Raw genomic sequence first — 23918 nt, forward strand, 5'->3', positions numbered from 1 at the left:
TGGTTGTGAGCCACCATGTGGTTGCTGGGAATTGAACTCAGGACCTTTGGAAGAGCAGGCAATGCTCTTAACCTCTGAGCCATCTCTCCAGTCCCCTAAATAAATCTTTTTAAAAAATAAAATTTACTTGATTTTAATTATATGGCTGTCTAGGAGTTTGTACCTGTGAGTGCAGATGGCATTAAAGGCCAGAAGAGGGCATTGGATCTCTTGGAGATGCAGTAATACGCAATTGTGAGTCCTTAGATGTGGGTGCCAGAAACTGAATCAGGCCCGCTGGAAGGGCTTCTCTCCAGCTCCTGCTTATTTATTTGTTTGTTTGTTTGTTTATGTTAGCCTGTGTGTTGGTCGTCAACATGACAAGCTCCAGAATCACCCAAAACACAAGCCTGCAAGAGATTATCTTATTAGGCCAGCCTCTGCCACGATTGTGATTGGGTTCACTGAAGTCAGAAGACTCACCCAAACAGGAGGTAACACCGTTTCCATAGCCTGAGTCCTGGACGTCTTCTAAAAATGAGAAATAAATGTGGACACAAGCATTTGTTCATCCTTCTCTGTTTCCTTACCATTGCTGTGATGGGGCCAGCCTACTCAGCCTTCTGTGGCCACGGCTTCCTCACCATTGAACTGGGAGGGCAAACCTTTAAGGGCAGATGAGATGGTTCGGTGTCTAAGGTGCACATTGCACAGGCCTGAGGGCCAGTGTTCAACCCCAGAACTAACATAAAGGTGGAAGGAGAGAACCAGCTCCACAGGGTTGTCCTCTGACCTCCACGTGCTTCTCATCGCACACACTCGTGCATGTATGGAAACACACATATATTATAATTATAATATGTATACCATAGTGTGTGGGGTGTGTGTGTGTGTGTGTGTGAAGACGGAGGACAGCCTCGGGTATCATTCTTCCTCAGACACTGTCCACTTTGCTTTGCTTTCGTTTTGGAGACAGGCTTTCTCATTGGCTGACTGGTAAGCCCCAGGGATCTGCCTGTTTCTGCCTCCCCAGCTTACATTTTCCCTACAGCATTCATTGCCTTATCTCCTGTGTGACCGTGTGCACGTAGAGGTCAGAGGACAAGCTGTGGGAGTCAGTTCTCTCCTTCCTTCACGTGGGTCCTGGGCATCAAACTCAGGTGGGTCTTCAGGCTGGCAGCAAAGCCTTAGCCAGCTGAGTCATCTTACCCACCCAACGCCAGCTCTCTAGAGGCAACTCAGGTCCGAAGGCTTCTGTGACAAGCACTTCACTGACTGAGCCCCCTTCCCAGCCCAGTTTTTATTTCTTAAGGTCAGGGTCCAGCAAGTGGAATGCCATTATTTCCGTTGTGTTCTTCTAGACAATTTTCATGAGCAATAAATAGAATCATATCTCTTAGTGGCACATCTGCTCAAGAGGTTACTGTGTATTTCAAGTCATAATATCCTTCCTGAGTGGGCTCTCACCTCATTCACAGCCACTCTGGCCAAAATAAAGATCTCTGCCCCTACCCCTTTGCCCTCTCGCACTTAAAGCAATCCAGCTTCCATTTCCACAGTGGAACCTGCTCTTGCCTCAGTCGTTAAATTGGCTGCATTTGTTCACTTATTTGAGCCACGGCCTCACTGTAGAGCCTTGACTGGCCCAGAGCTTGCTATTAAATTAGGCTGTCCTCAAACACATCTGCCTTTGCTAGGAATAAAGACATGTGCTATCACATCCAACCCGGTATAGTTTTTAAAGATTTGTTACTTTTATTTCTGAGTGTAAGGTTGCAAGAGTTTGTGCACACAGGGTAGGTGCAGGTCCCTATGGAGGCAAGATGGCGTTAGAAAAGGCAGCTGTGTCTGGGTCCTGCTGTAGCTGGGGTGGTGTCTGTGGGCCATGCTGAACTGACACTACCCTTCACTGGCCCTAGCATAGCTGACCCTACCCCTCACTAGATACTTTAGCAAGAGAGCTGGCCCCAACTCTCATGGGAGAGCTGCACCACCACCCCCATCTCTCACTACAAACATGGGAGAGCTCTGGCTCCCCCTGAAGGGGAGACCCCAGTGGCTGGGACAGACCATTTCAGATACCACCCAGGCCCACAGCCAGGCCTTGGGTTGGCCCACCCTAAGGTCTATTCTATCTAGGACCTGCTGGAGCTTGTGAAGGGACTGGTCCTGTGGGTCAGTAATTGTAGGATCTCCATGACTCATGGCAGCTGAGGGATATCTGTTAAGGTTTAAGTAAAATGCAGTCGGGTCCCAGGCAGGAAGACCAAGACAGATAGGCATGACAGGCAGAGTGAAGTTGGATATTTATTTAGGGGGTTATGGAAGGGAGGGGGAAGAACAGAGAAAGGCAGAGAGAGAGGGGGGGCGGGAAAGGGGAGAAGTGGGGAGAAAGGAGAGACAGAAGCTGCCTCTATGAGAGAGACGGAAAGAAGGGACTCAGGCTGGAAGCTGAAGATCAGCTTGCCTCAGCAGACGGGGGTGGGGTTGTGGGGGTGAGGGTGTGGGCATGGCTTGTCTCTTAAAGGAGTGAAGGCCCAGTGAGGATGGTGTGCCAGAAACCAGAGGCCTTGGACTAGACCAGCCTCATTGCAACAAAAATTTGCTAGTAAAGTTGATAGATTGAAAGGGTGTACATGTGACACTGCGGGGCTCCCAATGCCACCAGAATGAATGAGGAGGTGTTGGAGAGGCAGGAAAAACGGAGGAGCGAAGAGGTTTTTCGTTTGTTTGTTCTTTTTGTTTTGTTTGTTTGCTTGTCTTATTTTGGTTTGATATTTTTTAACTTTCTTTTGGAGGAGCACTGCAGGGGTGAGGGTAGTATATGGAAGGACTGGGAGGTGAGCAGAATTAGGGTGCATGTTGCAAAATTCCCAAAGATTCAATAAAGAAATTGTGTTAAGTCAAAAAGAAAAAAAAAGGGCTAGAGAGATAGCTCAGGGATTAAGAGCACTGGCTGCTCTTACAGAGGTCCTGAGTTCAACCACATGGTGGCTCACAACCATCTATAATGAGATCTGGTTCCTTCTTCTGGTGTGCAGGCAGATATGAAGGCAAAACACTGTATACAGGATAAATAAATCTTTAGATCTTTAGAAGAAAGGAAGGAAGGAAGGAAGGAAGGAAGGAAGGAAGGAAGGAAGGAAAGAAGGAAGGAAAAAGAAAAGGTAGTTGTGAGTCTCTTTATGTGGTGCTAGGAAACGCAGGTATCCTGAAAGAGTAGCAAGTATTCTTAACACTCCATTTCTCCAGCCTTATACATTCTTCATTTATAGTGTATTCTTCTGTGTGTCTGTGTGTATCTACATTCATGTGTCACAGCATGCTCGTGGGAGTTGGTTTGCTCCTTCCATCATGTATGTCTAAGGTATCAAACACAGGTCACCAGGCCTTTTGGCACGGTCCTTAATCCACCAAACCATTACACCAGCCCAACCCTCTTCACTCTTTATGGTGAAGACTGTAAAAATGCCACACACACACACACATGCACGCAAGCACGTGTGTATGTATGTATATATGGCCATCAGTACTCAGTGTAGATGACCCAGATCTTGTTGATAGCATCCTAAGCATCACAGTGAACAGCCAGGTGAACACACACTTGTAATCCCAGAACTTGGGAGATGGTAGCAGGAAGATTATCTTAAGATCTAGGTAATCCATGCTGGCTACATAGTGAGTTTGAGACCAACCTGGACCTCATAAAAACCCTGTCTCAAAAAAAAAAGATAGGGATGGTGATATGGCTCCTTGTTCTTCCAGGGACCCTGGTTTAATTTCCAGCATCCATGTAGTAGCTCATAACCCTCACCAGGCCCAGGAGATCCAATGCCTTCTTTGAACTCCATGGTCACCAGGTACACACACAGTACACATATACATTCAGGCAGAACTCATACAGAAGGAGGAGGAGGAGGAGGAGGAGGAGGAGAAAAAGAAGAAGAAGAAGAAGAAGAAGAAGAAGAAGAAGAAGAAGAAGAAGAAGAAGAAGAAGAAGAAGAAGAAGAAGAAGAAGAAGAAGAAGAAAAAGAAGAAGAAGAAATGCAGAAAGAAAGCAGGACATGGCAGCACATGCCTTTAATCCCAGTGCTCAGGATGCAGAGGCAGAGGTGGGGGGATATCTGTGAGTTCAAAACCAGCCTGGACTATAGAGAGAGTTCTGATGTGGGATTCCCCTCTGTATGCTGTGAACATGTTTTATTACCATTAGTTAGCAGGAAGAAAGAAAGCAGAGTCAGGCAAATGCCATGTAGCTGACAAAGGGGAAAGAGGACAGAAACTTACCGGTAAACCACAGCCTCGTAATGATATATAGATTAATAGAAATGGTTTAAGATATTAGATAAGAGCTAGCTAGAGCCAGGCAATGGTGGCACATGACTTTGACCCCAGCAATCAGGAGGCAGAGGCAGGCAGATGTTTGTGAGTTTGAAGCCAGCCTGGTCTATAGAGCTAGTTCCAGGACAGCCAGAGCTATTGCACAGAGTAACTCTGTCTCAAAACAACAACAACAACAACAACAACAAAAAGCTAGCTAGAAATATGCCTAAGCCATTGGCCAAACAGTGTTGCAATTAATATAGTTTCTGTGTGATTATTCAAGTCTGGGCAGCCAGAAAACGAAAAAAACAATTTCCACTTACAGAGTTCCAGTCCAGTATGAATACATAATGAAACTCTTATCTCAAAAAAATAAAATAAAATAAAATTCAAGGCAGGTGTGACCTTCTAGGCCTCGCCCTCATAGCCTACTTCTGCCAGCTAGGATTCACACCATAAAGGTTCCATAAATCCCCCTAAACAGAGCACCAGTTAGGGAGCAAGTATTCAGACCCACAAGCCTGTGGAGGAGACTCACACCTAAACCCTGGCAGCATAAGGCCTGCCTCCAGCTTGGGACCGGCCTATGCCGCACAGAAAGACATGGCTCAGAAAAACAAGAAGTCAGGACAGGGAGTTGGCTCTGTGAGTGAAAGGTGTTTGCTGTCAAGCCTGACAACCGGGATCCCGTCCACAGGACCCAAATGGGGAAAAGAGAGGACCAATTCTTGCCAGCTGTTCTCTGGTTCCTACTTACACACACACACACACACACACACACAGAGAGAGAGAGAGAGAGAGAGAGAGAGAGAGAGAGAGAGAGAGAGAGAGAGAGAATAAGAATTTCAAATGCTGCTTTTGTTCATGATATTTTTGTGAGGGTCAGGCATATCTAATACACGAGAGCACTATTAATCAATGAGTTTTTTTAAAACTATACTCGTTGGGGGCTGGAGAGATGGCTCAGTGGTTAAGAGCACTCTGCCTGCTCTTCCAAAGGTCCTGAGTTCAATTCCCAGCAACCACATGGTGGCTTACAACCATCTGTAATGGGGTCTGGTGCCCTCTTCTGGCCTGCAGGCATACACACAGACAGAATATTGTATACATAATAAATAAATAAATATTTAAAAAAAAAAAAAACTATACTCGTTGTGAGTATGTATGTGGGTGGAGCATATGAGGTCAGGACAACTCGTGAAAGTCGATTCTTTCCTTGAACCTTATGGGTCCTGGGGACAGAATTCAGATCATCAGACTTGGCAGAAAATGCCCTTAACCACGGGCCATCTCACCAGCCCACACAACTGAGCAGGTTTAGATGTTCTTTCTCATTAATGCTTTCAAACTATGCTACCTTTGGCAAACTGTCTTTTCCAGGAGAGACAGCATGAGAGACAGCGAGAAAGCTAGCAAACTTGACTGTCTATCTCATCCTCCTTCGTTCAGTGTTGAGAGGCTTTTCTCTCAGGCAGTCAATAAACCCAATTTGATTGCACTATGCTGGCCACTGAGGGCTGACTGCATTGTGCTGGTCACTGAGGGCTGACTGCATTGTGCTGGCCACTGAGGGCTGACTGCATTGTGCTGGCCACTGAGGGCTGACTGCATTGTGCTGGCCACTGAGGGCTGACTGCATTGTGCTGGCCACTGAGGGCTGACTGCATTGTGCTGGCCACTGAGGGCTGACTACATTGTGCTGGCCACTGAGGGCTGACTGCATTGTGCTGGTCTCTGAGGGCAGGATGATAGCAAGGCAACCATGGCCTCTGCTTTCACAGAATGCAGTCAGGAGACAGAGGCAGGAGGACAGAGAGTTAGTGGCCAGCCTGGGGAAGAGGCGAGGGAGGGAGGGGGAGGGAGGGAGAGATAGAGAAAGATTCAGAGAGAGATGGAGGAGAGAGAGAGAGATTGGGAGAGAGAGCACGAGAACTCACTAAGGCAAAGAGGAGGAAATACAACTTTGAATAGAATTAGTGGTTTTGCTTATTTGTTTTGTTTTGTTAGAGACAGGGTCTCTCTGTGTAGACCAGTGCTGCACAACTTCTAATTTGTCTTAATAATGAAAACCCAGAGCCAGATATCAGGGTAAATGCTGAAAGATTATAGAGACAAAGGAGCAAGCTACAGCCAACTCTTACCTTGCTAACTCCTCAGCCGGAAAAAGGGCCAAGTTCTTGTCTCCTCCCGCCTTATATTCCTTTCTCTGCCCATACCTCTCTGGTTAGCTAGTGGCTAGCTCTGCCCTCTCATCTTCAGGCAAGCTTTATTTATTAGAGCACAAACAAAATATGACCCCAGACCAGGCTGGCCCTGAACTCAGATCTACCTCTGCTTCTCAAGGGCTGGAATCAAAGGAGTGCACAACCACACTGAGATTGCAACATCTCTCCTGTCGGAGCCCCTGGGAAGAGGACAACTGAGTCCAAGTCCTAAGGGTGTGACGGTGAGTCACGTAACTCTCTGGACACACGATGGCAAGCAAAGGCTCTAAGGTCTGAGAAAGGGCAAAGGCTAGTGGGGCTGAAGGAAAATGGCAAGGAGGGCAGAAAAGTTCAGGAAGGCGAAGGCTTCCACCAGAGAGGAGGTTGTTAGGGGCTGGGCAAGTGACCTGCGACGGAGTCCACAGGTTTCTGCAGATTTTAACCAAAACCTCTTCTCAAGATCGTTGTAAGGTAGGAAATTGTTAGTGAAGAGTGCCCGGAAAGATGGCTGCAGTCTGGACACTCGGGAGGCTGAGGTAAGAAAACTGGGAGTTTGAGGCCAGCCCGGCAGTTCAAGGCCATTCGGAGCTACAGAGCACAGCCCAAAGCTTGACCCTCTTTAAAGAAAAAACAATAACCCAGTACTTTGAAAGACAATAGAATCTCAGCAGACGGAAACACATGGTGTTTTAGGGAGGGTTATGGTAAATGTAGGATTAATTTGTGTGTTAAAATGCCATAAATCAATTCCCGGCACACACAAAACAAAATAAAATGCCTACATGAAGTAGGGCTGGGGATTTGGCTAAGTTGGCAGAGTGTTAGCCTATTATGGATCAAGCCCCAGGTTCAGCCGCCAACACTGCCTAAACCAGGTGTGGTAGTAAACACTCGTGATCCTAGAACTCAGGAGGTGGGGACAGGAGGATCTGAAGTTCAAAGTCAGGCCAGCACTGAGTCAGTGCTGCCAAGACTGATGACCCAAGTTCAATTCCAGGGAGCCACAATGGGGAAAGAGAACTGGCTCCTGCAAGTAACCTCTGACCTCCGTACATATGCTGTGTCATGCTCATATAAACACACACACAGTAAATAACAAATGCAATAAAAAATGTATGTGTTTAATGTTGTTGGGCACGGTGGCACTCACCTTTTCACCAATCAGTTGGGAGGCAGAGGCAGGTGGATCTCTGTGAGTTCGAGGCCAGCCTGGTCTACATAGTGAGTTCCAGAACAGTTAGGGCTATGTAGAGAAAAGCTGTCTAAAAAAAATAAAATATTAAAAATAAAAAAAAATGTGATCTCTCAGCTTCCCACTGGCCCTTCCATACCTTCTGCTTGCTGCCTTCCTGCCACCCTCGGCTGTTATGGCTCTGGAGACACCAGCCTAAACACACTTTCTCTTCCAAACTGCCTTGGCCTGGACATGGTATTAAAGCAACAGAATAGTAACTAGCACAGTGATTCTGCCAGCCTTTATTTTAGTTTGGCTTATTAATTTATTTGTTTTGTTTTTTGTGTATGAGTGTTTGCCTGCATGTAAGTATGTTTTCCATATGCTTGTTTAGTGCCCCCAGGATTCAGAAGAGGGCACTAAATCCCCTGGAACTAGAGCTACAGAAGCTGTGAGCTGCCATGTGGGTGCTGGGAACTGAACCCAGGTCTTCTACAGGAGCAACACGAGCTCTTAGCCACTGAGTCATCTCTCCAGCCCAGTCAGTGTTGTTGAGACGAGACCCCAATCTGTGATCCTAGCCAGCCTGGAGCTCATATTGTGCACACCAGGCTAGCCTCAAACGTACAGGCATCTTCCTGGCTCTGCTTCCAAGTGCTGGGATTATAGAGGTACGTATATACCACACTTCAAGAGGTGCCCCTGCCACATATCTAAGAGAGATCCTGCAGTTACAAACCAACTGCAGTTTAGAGATGGCTGCTAGGGCTCTGTCCTTTAACAGACATCGTAAGTGAAAAGTTGAGAAACCAACAGAGGCCCCAGGTCACTGGGAACCCACACAGACCAATCTAGTCAATTCCATGTAATATTCAGACAGTGCATAAATCTGAAGGGCCAGTTAATTATCTGCGATTCATTATGAACACTGTGTTTAAAGCTGGATTTTTTTGTTTTTCGAGACAGGGTTTCTCTGTGGCTTTGGAGCCTGTCTTAGAACTTGCTCTTGTAGACCAGGCTGGCCTTGAACTCACAGAGATCCTCCTGTCTCTGCCTCCTAAAAGCTGGGATTAAAGGCGTGCACCAGCACCGCCCAGTTTAAAGCTGGATTTCTAAATGACAGCATTTCCTAAGCAAAGGAGTTTTTTCTCCCAGCCTATGTTCTAAGAGCTCGAGATTTTAGTTAACAATGAGGGGTAAAGACAACCTGATGCCAGCAGGCAATCAAGAGACACTTGTCTGGGAACAAAGATGGATGAAAACCAATGGAGGAGCTGGCTCCAATTTCAGAGTCTAGAGACCAAAACTGCTCTCAGGAGCAGCCTAGCCCTGGGACAGTCTTCTGGTTCTATCGACAGATTGAAACCCAGGGAGAGGGAATGTATTTTCTTATCTTCAACCCACCAATCACAAGTCTGTGAAATATTAATGTGTCAAGCTAAAATGATCTCCAGTTCTCCAAGAGGTATCCAGGTAACACAACTCAACTAGGTCAGAAGTTAGAAAGGACTGAACTCATGTGTGTACACACACACACATGCACGCACACACACAGAGACACACACACAGAGCTATATGGACACACACTTACTGTGTTATGACAGTAAAGTTATTTTATCCAGCTGGGTGGTGATGGTGCACTCCTTTAATCCCAGCACTCAGGAGGCAGAGGCAGGCGGATCTCTGTGAGTTCAAGCCCAGCCTGGTCTACAAAGAAAGTTCCAGGACAGTTAGGGCTACACAGAGAAACCCTGTCTCGAAAAATCAAGAAAGGGGGAAAAACTATATATATACATAATCAGAATCAAGTAATTCCTAGCCAAGGAACAAAGCAAAGTGGCCTCAATTTTCAAGAGATTCAGATTAAAATTGGTAATAAACTGAGATCCAGGAGGCTGGGGAGATTGCTCAGCAGTTAAAAGAATATGCTGCTCTTCAGAAGACCTGAGTTTGATTCCCAGTACCCATATCAAGCGTCTTGCGACCACGTGTCTTCCAGGTCCCTCTTTTGTGCTCCAAGGGCTCCGTACTCATGTGCACACACTCCCACATGGATGCACACACATGCACATAATGTTAAAGTGAAATAAACTTTATAAAGAGAAGAAAAACCAGGAGCTGGAGAGATAGCTCAGTGGTTAAGAACACTTGCTATCCTTGCAGAAGACCCAGGATTCAATTCCTAGAACCCATACCACAACCACCTGTAACTTCAGGTCCAGGAGATCTGCCCCCTCTTCTGGCATGCATGGATATTGCATACAAGCACTGCATAAAGTAGGTATACACATACACAAAAATATAAATTAATTATTTTTGTTTTGGGGAACAAGTTCTCTCTATGTAGCCTGGCTGGCTTATATCTTACTATGTAAATCAGGCTGGCCTTGAATTTATAAAGAAATGTCTGCCTCAGCCTCCTGAATGCTATTAAAGGTATACACTACCACACACAGTTCAATATTAATTTGAAAAAAAAAAACAGCCAAAATCAAGCTAGTCATGATAGAATATGCCTTTAGTGCCTTTAGTCTCAGCACACAGGAGGCCAAGGCAGGAAGAGCTTTTAGTTTTAAGCTATCCTGGCCTACAAAGACAAAGTAAATTCTGAGCCAGTCAGGATACAAAGTGAGACAGACCCTGTCTCAAGTACACACACACACACACACACTCAAAAAAAATCAGGTACAACTTCAGGATGAGACTCAAGAAAATTTTTGTGCACTACTGCCCGTGAGACAGCCCACGACTGCCGGGCGGTGGTGGCGCACGCTTTTAATCCCAGCACTCAGGAGGCAGAGGCAGGCGGATCTCTGTGAGTTCGAGACCAGCCTGGTCTACAAGAGCTAGCTCCAGGACAGGCTCTAAAGATGCAGAGAAAACCTGTCTCGAAAAACCAAAAAAAAAAAAAAAAAAAAAAAAAAAGACAGCCCACGACTGCCCATGAGACAGCCCACACGCTCCTGTATCAAAGTCATTGTTATTTTACCATCTCACACTGGAGACAACACCCTGTCTGGACCGCTCAGCGTGTAACTTCTGATCTGATTTCCCTTTTTGTCTCTATGAGCTGCCCTAGCAGCCCAGCTTCATGATAAATATGTGAAACCTTAACAGAAATGTAGGGATGCATTCCTTTCTGCCTGCTCTTGACTGTGAGTGTGCGGTACCTCCCTATCTAGATCCCTGCCACCTCACTTCCCTCCTGTGACATCTGTAACCAGGAATTGTGAGCTAAAATAGCCACGCCCCTTTAAAAAGAAACAAAAGAGGTGCCTAAGAGAACCATGAATGACTTACAGAATACTCAGAACATAACCCAAGGGCGGGGGGTGTAGACAGCAGCCTAATCTGCTGAGATCAAAGGTGGTTTTGAAATTCTTTTTTGTGTCCATCTATAATTTCACAGTTTTCTACAGTGAGTGCTGGAGAAATGGTTCAGGGCTTCAGATGCTCCTGCAGAGGGCCTGGGCTCAGCTGGCTCCCAGTACCTACATCAAATAGCTCATAACTGTAACTTCCATTCTAGAAGAGTTGAAGCCCTCTTCTGGCCTCTACAGGCACCTGTCCACGCATGGTACGAACACACATATACAAATTTTTAAAAGTATTTTTAAACCTACAATAACTAAACCTTAAAAAAAATCTTTCATTTTGAGATAGGTCTCTATTTATGTATCTCTAGCTGGTCTGGAACTCACTATGTAAACCAGACCCAGCTGTCTTTGAATTCACAGAGATCCACCTGCCTCTGCTTCTGGAGTCCTGAGATAAAAGATACGGGCCACCAACCCCAGCTCAAGTCATTTTTTTTAAAGCCAAAGTAGACACTTAAATTACTTTTATTCTGTTTCTAGTTAGAAAGTTAATTTGATTCATAGATGGGTCCAGTAAGATACCCCACCCTTTTCGTCAGGGCACTCAGTAGACAGAGCAGACATGTCTATGAGTTTCAGGTCAGTCTGGTTCTACATAGCAAGTTTCAGGCCAGTCAGAACTACACAGACTCCCTCTCAAAACAACCCTTCCCCATGGCTAGATAATCATACAGCCTCAAGTGTGTGCACCCCCACTAAGATTTCGTAATGTCGAACACTTACTGAGTTCTAGGTATTGTTTCCTTACGTTGCCTCCTAGGATCCTCCTGAGAGCCTCATGAAGAAAGTCTTGTCATGAAGCTCATTTTAGGAGGGAGGAAACAGAGTAATCCAGAGTAAGAACATCGCTAGCCAGGGCTCCAAAACCAGCCCCTGTCTTTAAAAAAACAATAGGGCACGGGGCAGGGAGACAGCTCAGGACAAACGTGTTTATGCTGAACTGGAGACCGGAGTTCAGTCTCCAGAACTCGTGAAAGGTGAGAGTTGCTCTCCGACCCCCACACGTGAGCTGGGGCACAAGGCTGTCCACACTCACACACACACTAATAATAAATGCAACTTTTTTAAAGAGTCATGTGATGTCATGCACGGTGGTACTCTCTGCCGTTGTGTACCTCAACCCCGCCCCCCCCACCTCGTCTCTGAAATCCCTAATTGAGGCCTTTCTGCTCAGCGTCCCTTCTTCTTCCGTCCCACCATAACCTCCACAATATGGCTGGTTTGGGTTTCTTTTCCACTTCTTTTTTTCTGTTTTGGTTTTATGAGACAAAGTCTTGCTGTGTATCTCAGGCTGGCTTTCAACTCACGGCAATCCTCCTGCCTCAGCCCTCTGAGTAACTGGGATTACAAGTTGATACTACTGAGTCTGGCTTATGTTCCTGTATTTAAGCAGTCCTACATAAACTTCCAGCCATCTTTCTCTCTGTCTCTGCTTCAAAGATTGCTTTATTTTATTTTATGAGTGCTGGCCTACATGCATGTATGTGTGCCACATGCGTGCCTGGTGCCCTCAGGAGCCAGAAGAGGGCATTGAAACCTATAACAAGTCTTTCTCAGTCCTGCCTATCAGCTCCCAAATAATGACACAGAGACTTATTACTAATTATGGAAGTTCTGCCTTAGCTTAGGCTTGTCCCACTAGTTCTTAAACTTAAATTAAACCATTTATTTTAATATGTGTTCTGTCCCATGGCTGGTAACCTCTTCTCCATACTGCTCAAGCTGTTCCCTCTGCCTCTGGCTGGAGACTCCTTCCTTCTTCCCAGAGTTCTCTCTACCTGGAAGTCCTGCCTATACCTCCTACCTAGCTATTGACCAATCAGCTTTTTTATTACACCATGCAGGTGGTGGTAACTGAACCCCAGTCCTCTGGTTGAGCAGCAGAATGCACACCAAGGACGTGTGTGGTGCTCATGCCTGTAATTCTAACCCTTGGGAGGCTAATGCAGGTAGATTGCCTTGAGTCTGAGGCCAGCCTGGGCTACAGAGTGAGACCATGTCTAAAAACAAAAAGTTAATATAAAGATTGAGAAGGGAAAGCCGGGCGGTGGTGGCGAACACCTTTAATCCCAGCACTCGGGAGGCAGAGGCAGGCGGATCTCTGAGTTTGAGGCCAGCCTGGTCTACAAGAGCTAGTTCCAGGACAGGCTCTAGAAACTACAGGGAAACCCTGTCTCGAACCCCCCCCCCAAAAAAATGAGAAAGGATGAGAAGGGGGAGAGGAACTTATCCTCACCTAATCTTCTAATCTCTGGGTCAGGAGAGACCTACCATGTCACCCACACCCCTGCCTTCTCCCAGAGCAAATAGAGAACAGAAGAGAACATCAGATCCCCTGAAACTGGAGTTACAGTTGTGAGCTGCCTTGTGAACGCCAGGAATCAAGCCTGGATCCCCGAGAAGGTAGCCGGTGCTCTTAACCACTGAGTCATCTCTCCAGCCACCAGCTTGGGGCAGTGGTATTTGGGCTTGGCGTCATCTGGACTCCTCCCTCTTTGCGTCCTCCTCAGAAACTGGGAATAGACCTAGAAAGGGACCCTCGCCTCTCTCCATCCTCTGAGCCTGGGCAGCTGAGGTCCAGATATCCCAGAGCTGCAGCAGCCTGTGCCCTAGGAGACCCATCGCCCTGGTTAGCTATCAACAGCATCAGTCGCAGCCTCTGCCTGAGGCTGTCAGCACACTTCTGTATCCCTGACACTAGGCCCCAGGGAAAAGGAACTCTACTGGGGCTAAGGGTGGAGAGCTTGCTAAACAGGCACGAGGTGAGCTCTGGGCTCCGTCCCTCGGACACACAGGAGAAGGGGGGAAAGACAGCCATCTGTGGGCTTGTTGCCATTATCAGGGAGGCACTGCTAAGTGTCACCGGGCACTGAGGTCCCCCAACCACATGCCCGCATCCTCTGTACTGTGTCCACGTCTATCTCTCCTGGACATTTTCAATTTTTGGCAGGTGTGTGACACTGTTGAAACAGGGTCTTAGGTAGCCCAGGCTAGCTCTGATTCACTCTATGGCTGAAGATGTTGGCGATAACACTGAGTCCCCTAATCTTCCTGCCTCCTCTCTTCCATATAATCACTGAGATCACAGATAATGAGCTACCACAGTCGCGTTTTCCTTTGGTGCATGTGTTGGGGGATGTCTTTTGTTTTGTTTGGGGATTGTTTCTGTTTTTCTTTTTGGTTTTGAGACAGAGTCTTACTCTGTAGACCAGGCTAGCCTGCAATTGAACTGTGAAGGTATTCCTCGAACTCTCAGGGATCCTCCTTCATCAGTGTTCCAGGGAGTGGGGTTTCAGGTGTGAGCCACCACACCAACGTCCCAATCCTTTATTCATGAAGGGTTGATTATCTTATTTTATTTTTAGTGAAGGATTAAACCCACAGGCTCAAGCTAGACAAGAGTTCTGTCAGCGTGCTAGGCCCCAGGAACAAAGGAAGTTTTGTCACCTCAGTTTTCTGAGACAAGACTTCTCTATGTGGGACCAGACTGACCTCAGACTCCACACTCACTGCTAGGATTGTAGTCACGTGTCACAACTGGATCCCAATAAAGGTGGGTTTTTTGTTGTTGTTGCTGTTTGTTTGTTTGGTTGGTTGGTTGGTTTTGTTTTTGGTTTTTTGTTTTTTTTTTTTTTTGAGACAGTTTCCCAGTAGCTTTGGAGCCTGTCCTGGAACTCGCTCTGTAAACCAGGCTGCCCTTGAACTCACAGCGATCCACCTGCCTCTGCCTCCCAAGTGCTGGAATTAAAGGTGTTCACCCCCACTGCCCAGCCCCAATAGAGTTTTTTATATTTTTAGTGTGTAGGTGTGTAGCCTGTCTCTGTGTCTGTGTATGTATTCATGAGCGCGTGTACTCCCGGAGACCAGAAGAGGGTGTCAGATTCCCTGGTGCTAGAGTTACAGGCAGCTGTGCCACCTCTCATGGCTGCTGAGGATCAAATTTGGGTTCTTGGCAAGAATATTAATAACTCTTAACCTCAGAACTGAGTTTTTAATATTAAGCCCCCACCAATATAATGTATTATCAATCCAAAACAGATATGCAATATTAAAGGCATAAAGATAAAAGCCTCCTGAGCTAGGGAGACAGCTCAGTTGGTAAGTGCTTGCCTCTCAAGCAGAGGACCTAAATTTGATACCCAGTGCCCTTGTATGAGGCAGACTGATCTCCACCCACATGTATAAACACACACACACACACACACACACACACACGCACGCACACACGTGCACACAAGCACAGTTCAGCTTAGTGATTGAGAGTTCTTGTTGTACAGTCGTGAGGAACAAAGCGTGGGCCCCAGCATCCACGCACATAACCAGCCAGGTGTCCTACATAAGCCTATAGCCCCAGCTGCATGGGAAGGCAGGAACAGGCCAATCCCTGGGCCTTGCTGGCTCCTGGCCTGGCACAGACAATGTAAGCCCTGAGCTCAGGAAGACATCCTGCCTCAAAAGGAAGAGGTGGAGAGTGGAGGAAGAGGGCACCTGGTGCCCCTTCTGGCCTGTGCCAGTGCGTAAGCATGCATGCATGCGTGTATGTAAAAATGAATGCTTTTTAGGAAACCCCTCAATTGTGATGATATTTTGCTTGTGTTTTAACAAAGCTTGCCTGAAGAGCTGAGTACAGAGCTAAGCTACTAGAGGCCAGGCAGCGGTGGCACACACCTTTAGTCCCAGGACTCAGGAGACAGAGGCAGCAGAGGGATCTCTGTTAGTTCCAGGACACCCTAGGCTATACAAAAGAGAATTCTAAAAGAGAAACAGAGCTCACACCAAGGTGATCCCAGTACTTGGGGTCCCATGCCTTTAATTCCAGCACTAGGGAGGTGGAGACAGGAATGATATGGCTGGTAGAATATAAGGGGAAGGAGGCCGGAACTCAGTGCAGTCTGAGGCAGCAGTCTAAAAGCAGTCAGTCTGAGGACAACTGTCTGAGGACAGGATCGCGCCTTTGGTCTGAGTATCGGTAGAGGTAAAAGGTCTCTCGAGTGGCTGGCTGCACTCTGATCTCTCAGCTTTCACCACCTAATATCTGACTCCGGGTTTTTATTATTCAGACCAGCTAGAATTCAAGCTATGCCATTATGCTAGAGAGATGACTCAGCAAGAAAGAGCACTTGCTGCTGTTGCAGAGGAACTGGGTTCGATTCTCAGTATCCACATGGTGGCTCTCGATCTCCATAACTGCAGTTCCAGGGGACCTGACACATGCTCTGACTTCTGTGGGCACCAGGAACACATGGTACAGAGACATACGCGCAGGCAAAACACACACACACATAAAATAAACAAATCTAGAAAGAAAGAAAGAAAGAAAGAAAGAAAGGAAGGAAGGAAGGAAGAAAGGAAGGAAGAGAGAAAGAAAGAAAGAAAGAAAGAAAGAAAGAAAGAAAGAAAGAAAGAAAGAAAGAAAGAAAGGAAGGAAGGGGGGGCTGGAGAGATGGCTCAGCGGTTAAGAGCATTGCCTGCTCTTCCAAAGGTTCTGAGTTCAAGTTCCAGCAACCACATGGTGGCTCACAACCATCTGTAATGAGAAAGGAAGGAAGGAAGGAAGGAAGGAAGGAAGAAAGAGAGAGAGAGAAAGAAAGGAAGGAAGAAAGAAAGAAAGAAAAAATGAAACAACAAAACTAACAATGCCATACACCTGTCAGGGTGGCCAAAAGTCTAGAACACGGATGACACCAAATGTATATAAGGGTGTGCAGCAGGGAGCCGCTAGTCAAGAAGTCTTTGTTTCCTTCCTTCCCTCCCTCCTCCCTCCCTCCCTCCTCTCCTTCCTTCCCTCCTCCCTTCCCCTCTTTCCTCCTTCCTTCCCTCCTCCCTTCCCCTCTTTCCTCCCTCCTCTCTCCTCCCTTCCCCTCTTTCCTCCCTCCTCTCTCCTCCCTTCCCCTCTTTCCTCCCTCCTCTCTCCTCCCTTCCCTTCTTTCCTCCCTCCTCCCTCCCTCCCTCCTCTCCTTTCTTCCCTCCTCCCTTCCCCTCTTTCCTCCCTCCTCTCTCCTCCCTTCCCCTCTTTCCTCCCTCCTCTCTCCTCCCTTCCCCTCTTTCCTCCCTCCTCTCTCCTCCCTTCCCCTCTTTCCTCCCTCCTCCCTCCTCCCTTCCCCTCTTTCCTCCCTCCTCCCTCCCTCCCTCCTCTCCTTCCTTCCCTCCTCCCTTCCCCTCTTTCCTCCCTCCTCTCTCCTCCCTTCCCTTCTTTCCTCCCTTCTTCCTTCCCTCCCTCCTTCCTTCCCTCCCTTCCCACTTTCTCTGTTTCCTTTGTGTGTGTTTGGAGAGGTTATCTCAGTGTAGCCAGGTTTGCCCCACAGTTGCCAGCCAGGCTGACTTTGAACTCATGATCCCTCTACCTAATTCTCCCGAGTAGTTGGGATTGCAGACTAGTGACACCAGGCCCAGCTCTGATGTTTTTTATAAAATGAGATATAGCCTCACAATAAAATCCAGTAATCATGTTCCCTATATTCACCAAAATGTACTGAAAACTCATTTCCATAAAAATAAATACTTAAAGCAAAAGTAAATGCCTATTTATGTCTATAAATCATGATTTTTTTTTAGGTAAGACACAGACAAACAAACTTGTACATCAGATAGTGGGGTCTCATTCACTAGTAAAAGAATCGAAGCATCTGAAAAACAGACAGGGAACCAGACACTTTAGGTCAATCGTTCTTCTAGGTGTCTTTAGTTTTTGTTTGTTTGCTTGTTTTTTTTTTTTGTTTTTTGAGACAGGGTTTCTCTGTAGCTTTGGAGCCTGTCCTGGAACTAGCTCTTGTAGACCAGGCTAGCTTCGAACTCACAGAGATTTACCTGCCTCTGCCTCCCGGTCCTGGGATTAAAGACGCGTGCCACCACCACCCAGCTTGTTTGTTATTTTGAGACAGGCTCTCACTGTGTAGCCCTGTGAACTCTTACTGAGTAGATTGGCCTAGTGATCATCTTTAATGTGTGGGAGAATTTTTCTGGGGAGACACATCTACTCACCCCAGAAAGGAAACCCTGGAGATAGCTCTGTGGCCCAGGCTGGCCTCTAACCTGCCTCTGCCTCCCAAGTTTTGAGATTAAAGGCATGCACCACCACTGCCCAGCTGAACCAATGAGGTTATACTGGGGTTACTAATAGGAGTATGGAAGAGAAGTTACTTACAGGAGCAAAGATGGCTCCAAAAATGTTAAAAAAAAAAAAAAAGCAACTATAGAGAAGTTTGAGACATTAAGAGTTCGTGCTGATTTTACAGAGGACCTGAGTCCAATTCCTAGCACCAACATGTGGCCACTGGACACTTCAGCGTATGTGCACACGTGTGTACAAGTTCAGACACTAGAAGATGGTATCAGCTGTTCTCATCTCTCACTTTTCCTTTTTATTATTCTTTTATCTTTATGTATATGGGATGTTTTTCTTCACGTGTATCTGTTCACTGTGTCTGTGCCTGGCACCTGTAGAAGCCAGAGGAGGGCTTCAGATCCCTAGACCGGGAGTTACAGATGGTTGTGAAGCACCATGCGCATGCTGAGATGCAAACCTAGGTCCTTTTGAGGGACAGCTGCGCTCTTAACCACAGGGCCATCTCTCCAGCCGTTTGGCCTACAAGTGTCTACCTAAACTTGGAGTTCACATTTTCTGCACTTGGCTAGAAGTCAGCAACCCCTACAGATTTCCCAGATTCTGTTCCACTCAGCACTGGATTTACAGTCTTGTGCTGGACGTACAGCTATTTATGTGGATGTGGGGATCTGAACCCCAGTCCTCACAATTGTGCAGCAAGCACTCTTAACTGTTGACTCATCACCCCTCTGCCCTCAGCCCCCAACCTGATTGTTTCCTCTTTTTTTTTCTTTTTTTTTCCCCTTAGTTTTTCGAGACAGAGTTTCTCTGAGTAACAGTCCTGGCTGTCCTGGAATTCACTTTGTAGACCAGGCTGGTAGCACGAATAATATAAACCCAGAGACAGATATTGGGGTTCAACCTGAAAATCAGAAAAGCAAAGCAGCCAAGCCACTAGAGAGTTCTTACTTCTAAGAAATCCTCAGACTGAAAGAGAATCAGTTCCTGCCTCATCCCACCTTATTTTCCTCTCTAGTGCTGGGATTAGAAGTGGGAGCCAGCACCACCTGAGTCTGTTTCTGCATTGATCTTGTGTAGCCCAGGGTGGCCTTGAACTCACAGAGATGCCCCTGCCTCTGCCTCCCAAATGCTGGGATTAAAGGCGTGCGCCACCACACCTGAATACTCTCTGTTTTTTTTTTTTTAAAGGACTTTCTCTAACCTTTTAGATATGAATATTTACTGAGAAAAGGCACCAACCCACGTGCCTAAACATAGATAAGAATTATGGGTTAACTTAAGTTGTAAGAGCTAGTTAATAATAATCCTGCGATAGTAGGCCAAACAGTTTATAATTAGTATAAGCTTCTGTGTGCTTCCCCGGGACTGAATGGCTGCAGGGCTGGGCATACGAACACTTGCATCTACAGGCTGGTCTTGAACTCACTGAGACCCACCTGGCTCTGCCTCCCGCATGCTGGGACTAAAGGGGTGCGCCACCGCCACCCAGCTCTACTTTTCTTTCTTACCTCCACTTTAAAGTTTGTTTTGCAGCAGTTTTCTTCAAGATCATGTAATTTACTGATCAGGGCTGTTTATAAATGTATCACTTGACATATGTGTAAGTGTGTATGTGTGTGTGTGCCCATGGAGGCCAGAGGACGGTGTCATATCTCCTGGAGGTGCCATTATAGGCAGTTGTGAGCCACCCAATGTGAGCATTGGAATGAAGCTCTGTTCCTCTGGAAGAGTAGCAGGCTTTCTTTTTTGTGTGGTTGGTTTTTTTGCTTGTCTGTTTGTTTTTGAGATCGGATCTCACCAGGTAACTCTGGCTGGCTATGTAGACCAGACTGGCCTCAGACTCATAGATATCCACCTGCTTTGACCTCCCCAATCCTGGGGCTAAAGGTGTGCACTCCCACACTGGACACTGCCAGTCCAGCCCCCGGCCCTGCACCGTCTTCTTTTAAACAATGTGTTATGTGAAGAAAGATGATCTCTAACGGAGCATGTTCACAAAGTTATCAATTTATACATGTGAAGAGTCTTTCTATACAAAGTTGTATTCATTTCCCCAGTGGAAGCTGCTTGCTGTCTTTAGAGAGACACTTCTTTGGGGGTGGGTTAGCCCTGATGCTCTCTTTATATAAGTGTAATGATTGTTCTGTCTCTTTAAGAGACAAGCCACGCTCACTCCTTCCCCCATCTGCTGAGACAGGCTGATCTTCAGTTTCCAGCCTGAGTTCTCTCTCTTTTCCATCTCCCTCTAGAAGAGGCAGCTTCTGCCTCTCATCTCTTCTCTCTCTCTCTCTCTCTCTCTCTCTCTCTCTCTCTCTCTCTCTCTCTCTCTCTCTCTCTCTCTCTCTCTCTCTCTCTCTCTCTCTCTCTCTCTCTCTCTCTCTCTCTCTCCTCTTCTCTCTTCTCCCCCTTCCCTTCCATACTTCCATAACCCACTAAATAAATATCCAACCTCACTCTGCATGGCATGCCTATCCCTCTGTCTCTCACCCACTGTCCCACTGTTGCCATGTGGCTCCTTGCCTGGGACCAGCCGCCTTCAAAGACCTGAGGCATGGTCTTGTGCGCAGTCCCTGCACTCAGTACCTGCTGCCCCCTGCCTGCCACTACATGGCCTGCTGCCTGCTGCCTCTTGGGGGACCTTCAGCGTTTCTGCCACTGCAGCTACTTGGGGATCTGCAGCAATTTTATTAATCCATTACAATAAGTTATAAAACATTTTTAGTTTTTGATTATGATTTTTGAGGAAGAAATGTGTAGTAGTGTTGGGTTACAATCATGCATTGATCAAAATCCTTAGAATGGAGCAGCGTATACTGGTGTCAACACTCGGGAAGCTGCTACAGGAGGATTCAAAATTAAAGGACAGTCTAGATTGCAGAGCATTCCAAGGCAGCCTGGGCTACATAAAACTGTTGGAGGAGGAGGCCCACATCACCTCCCTTGTCTGTTAAAATAAAAAGGAAGGTTTTAACTTTAACATAGTAAAATTACATTTAACAAAACAGGTATCAATCAAGAATTAGTTATAATATTTATATCTACTTTATCTTTTGTCACAACTAAGGAAAATTATAATAATAACTATCTATTCTTCAACTCCATCAAAGACTCCAGACGGATTTAATATTACCTAAGTAAACAATAAGTCCATTGTAAGCAACTTACAACAGTCTAGAATTTATAGAGACATCTCACTGCCTGGACAGTCACCCAAAGTTCTTCTGTACCATTGGGGCATCCATCTTCAGCCTACAGGCCCATAGTATCCAGCAGACTTTTCCAGGAAGTAGGAAATTTCAAAAACAGTTCTGCCTATATTGGCAGTTTGTCTGTCACTTCCTTCTGTATCTTGCAGAATGTCTGGCAGACTCTTTCATGAAGCAGAAACCCTGAAGGATTGTCTCGCCTTTAGGCAAGTTTAGCAGTCACTTCTCTGTGGGTTCTGCAAGTCCAGTTCACCCAACATACCATCAAGCAGTCCAGGAAAGAGCAGATTCTTGCCCAAAAAGCTATCAAAGTCCATGAGGAGCCTCTTTGATGCCCATCTTCCTCTTGAATTGATTGGTGCTGCCAAGAGCAGATGTGTCTTATTGTCATGAAAAGTTCTAAGTTCTTAAAACATTTTAAATGCCATAGTCTATACTCTTTGAAAGGCTTGAAGAATGCCTATCTAGACAGTCAAGATGGCGGCTTCCGTCTTCACGGGTGCCATGAGAGCCGCTTCAGGAATATTACGGCCCCTGAATGTTTTGGCATCTTCAACCTATTGGAACTATGCCAAGAATTCCTGTCTTAAGTCTGTACTGTCCACCATTCATTTTAGACATATTCAGACACCAGTTGTCTCCTCTGCTCCAAGACTTGTCACATCTGTCAGAAGCCTGACACATGGGCCGACTGCAGCAGTCCTTAATAGAGTGGCCACACTGGTTCCCAGTGTCCTGAAGCCGCCAGTCAGAACTCTAACATACTGCAGCAAACGGAAAGGCAAGAGGAAGACAGTGAAATCGGTCGTGCATCGGTTCCTGCGACTTCATTCTGGCCTTTGGCTGAGGAGAAAGGCGGGCTATAAGAAAAAATTATGGAAAAAGTCAACGGCAAGAAAGAAGCGCTTGAGGGAATTTGTGTTCTGCAACAAGACCCAGAGTAAACTCCTAGATAAAATGACGACGTCTTTCTGGAAGAGGCGCAACTGGTACGCCGGTGATCCTTACCAGATGTACCACGAACGAACCTGCGGGTATAGTTCAGAGCTTTCCTAGGCTCCCTGCTGGGGAATGTGGACCTTTGTGTGCATGTCCTTGCAGAAGTGAGTATGTGGTAAACTGTGAACTGACCTCCTGATAGACAAACAGAATAGCACCATTGTGCTTTAAAATAAAGGTCCATGCATTAAACATCCTGGAGTTGGTCATGGAACTAAAAGTTAAAAAAAAAAAGAATGCCTATCTATCTAAAATACATCTCTGTACATCTAGAAAATCTAATTAACATGACTATAAGCTTGACTATATAGATGACTATTAACCTATATTCTTAATTATACATTACATTTTTAAATGAGGTGCACACACAATACCTTCATCAAGATCAGAAATACATATACACAATACAACAACATTGACCTTAAACTTGTATCAATAAACAAAGATCCATACCAATGCAAATCTCTATCGCATATCCCCCTTTAAATGTAAGCAAACATTTACAAACAATATTTGGGAATGTGGGCATAGTTCTCTAGACTACTTCCTGCTGACTGGGGCACTGTTAATCAGGTCTTTCATGGTGTATCCTGTGTGATAGGTTCATCTCAGTCAGCAGTTGGACAAAGTAATTTTTTTGAGGGGTATTCAAGGTGACCTTTCATGGGGTATTGGTCCTTCAAACTACATTAGCCTGGAATGAATCTACAGGTTCTTATCCTCTGTGGAAACAAAAGGAGACCCTCTTTTCCAAAGCAACATATACTTAGACCCAAATTTTGAAGACAAAATACCTTTACCTTTATAATATACATGCTGGTTTAGCTTAGCAGCCCATACAATGAAATGTCTCTCTGTACTTAGCTCCTTCACAGTCAAAAAATTCAAAGAAAACACAGTAATATACACAATCTAGACTCTGTGTATATAGTCCATCTTTAAATGGCTTGTCTTATTCTATTACTTTTTAATATTTATTATCTTTACTCCTTTAATCTATGACTGTCTGTATTCTGTCTTTTTAAAGACTTTGTTTTATTTTTTTGTACTCTTTTTCTTCTCTCTCTCAAACCTATGTACATTTTTTAAATACACTGTGACTCATTTAGAGGTCTTTTATGTCTGGATTTGCCTTTATTGCATATCTGTAATATTTTCTGACCAGAAGCACTTCTTAAAATGCTAAGATCTTGTGGGGCTGGAGAAATGGCTCAGTGGTTAAGAGCATTGCCTGCTCTTCCAAAGGTCCTGAGTTCAATTCCCAGCAACCACATAGTGGTTCACAACTATCTGCAATGAGGTCTGGTGCTCTCTTCTGACCTGCAGGCATACACACAGACAGAATATTGTATAAATAATAAATAAATAAATATTTTTAAAATGTTAAGCCCTTCTTATGAACTTAAGCTGCGCCATTGCTAAGGGAAATATAGCACTCCTGCTTGCCCTGCCCAGCCCAGCATGGTGGAGCTGCTCACCATGCACAATGGCCCATCTCTAGACACACAGCTGGTCCATGTTGCCACCAAGCAAGCTGTAGCACATTGTTCACAAACCCCATTCAAATGCTGGGTCTCCTGAAAGAGCCAG

The 23918-nt window shown here is 45.9% G+C and overlaps 1 protein-coding gene across 1 annotated transcript; it reads left to right on the forward strand.

The window, feature by feature from the left end:
• Positions 1 to 21806: 21806 nt before the first annotated feature.
• Positions 21807 to 22385, forward strand: LOC119812398 (39S ribosomal protein L35, mitochondrial-like). Its single transcript, XM_038327077.2, has one exon. It carries the CDS (start codon positions 21807 to 21809, stop codon positions 22383 to 22385), a length of 579 nt encoding a protein of 192 aa, XP_038183005.2.
• Positions 22386 to 23918: the final 1533 nt, after the last annotated feature.

Source organism: Arvicola amphibius, chromosome 1 (genome assembly GCF_903992535.2).
Source record: "Arvicola amphibius chromosome 1, mArvAmp1.2, whole genome shotgun sequence".
Classification (NCBI taxonomy): Eukaryota; Metazoa; Chordata; class Mammalia; order Rodentia; family Cricetidae; genus Arvicola; species Arvicola amphibius.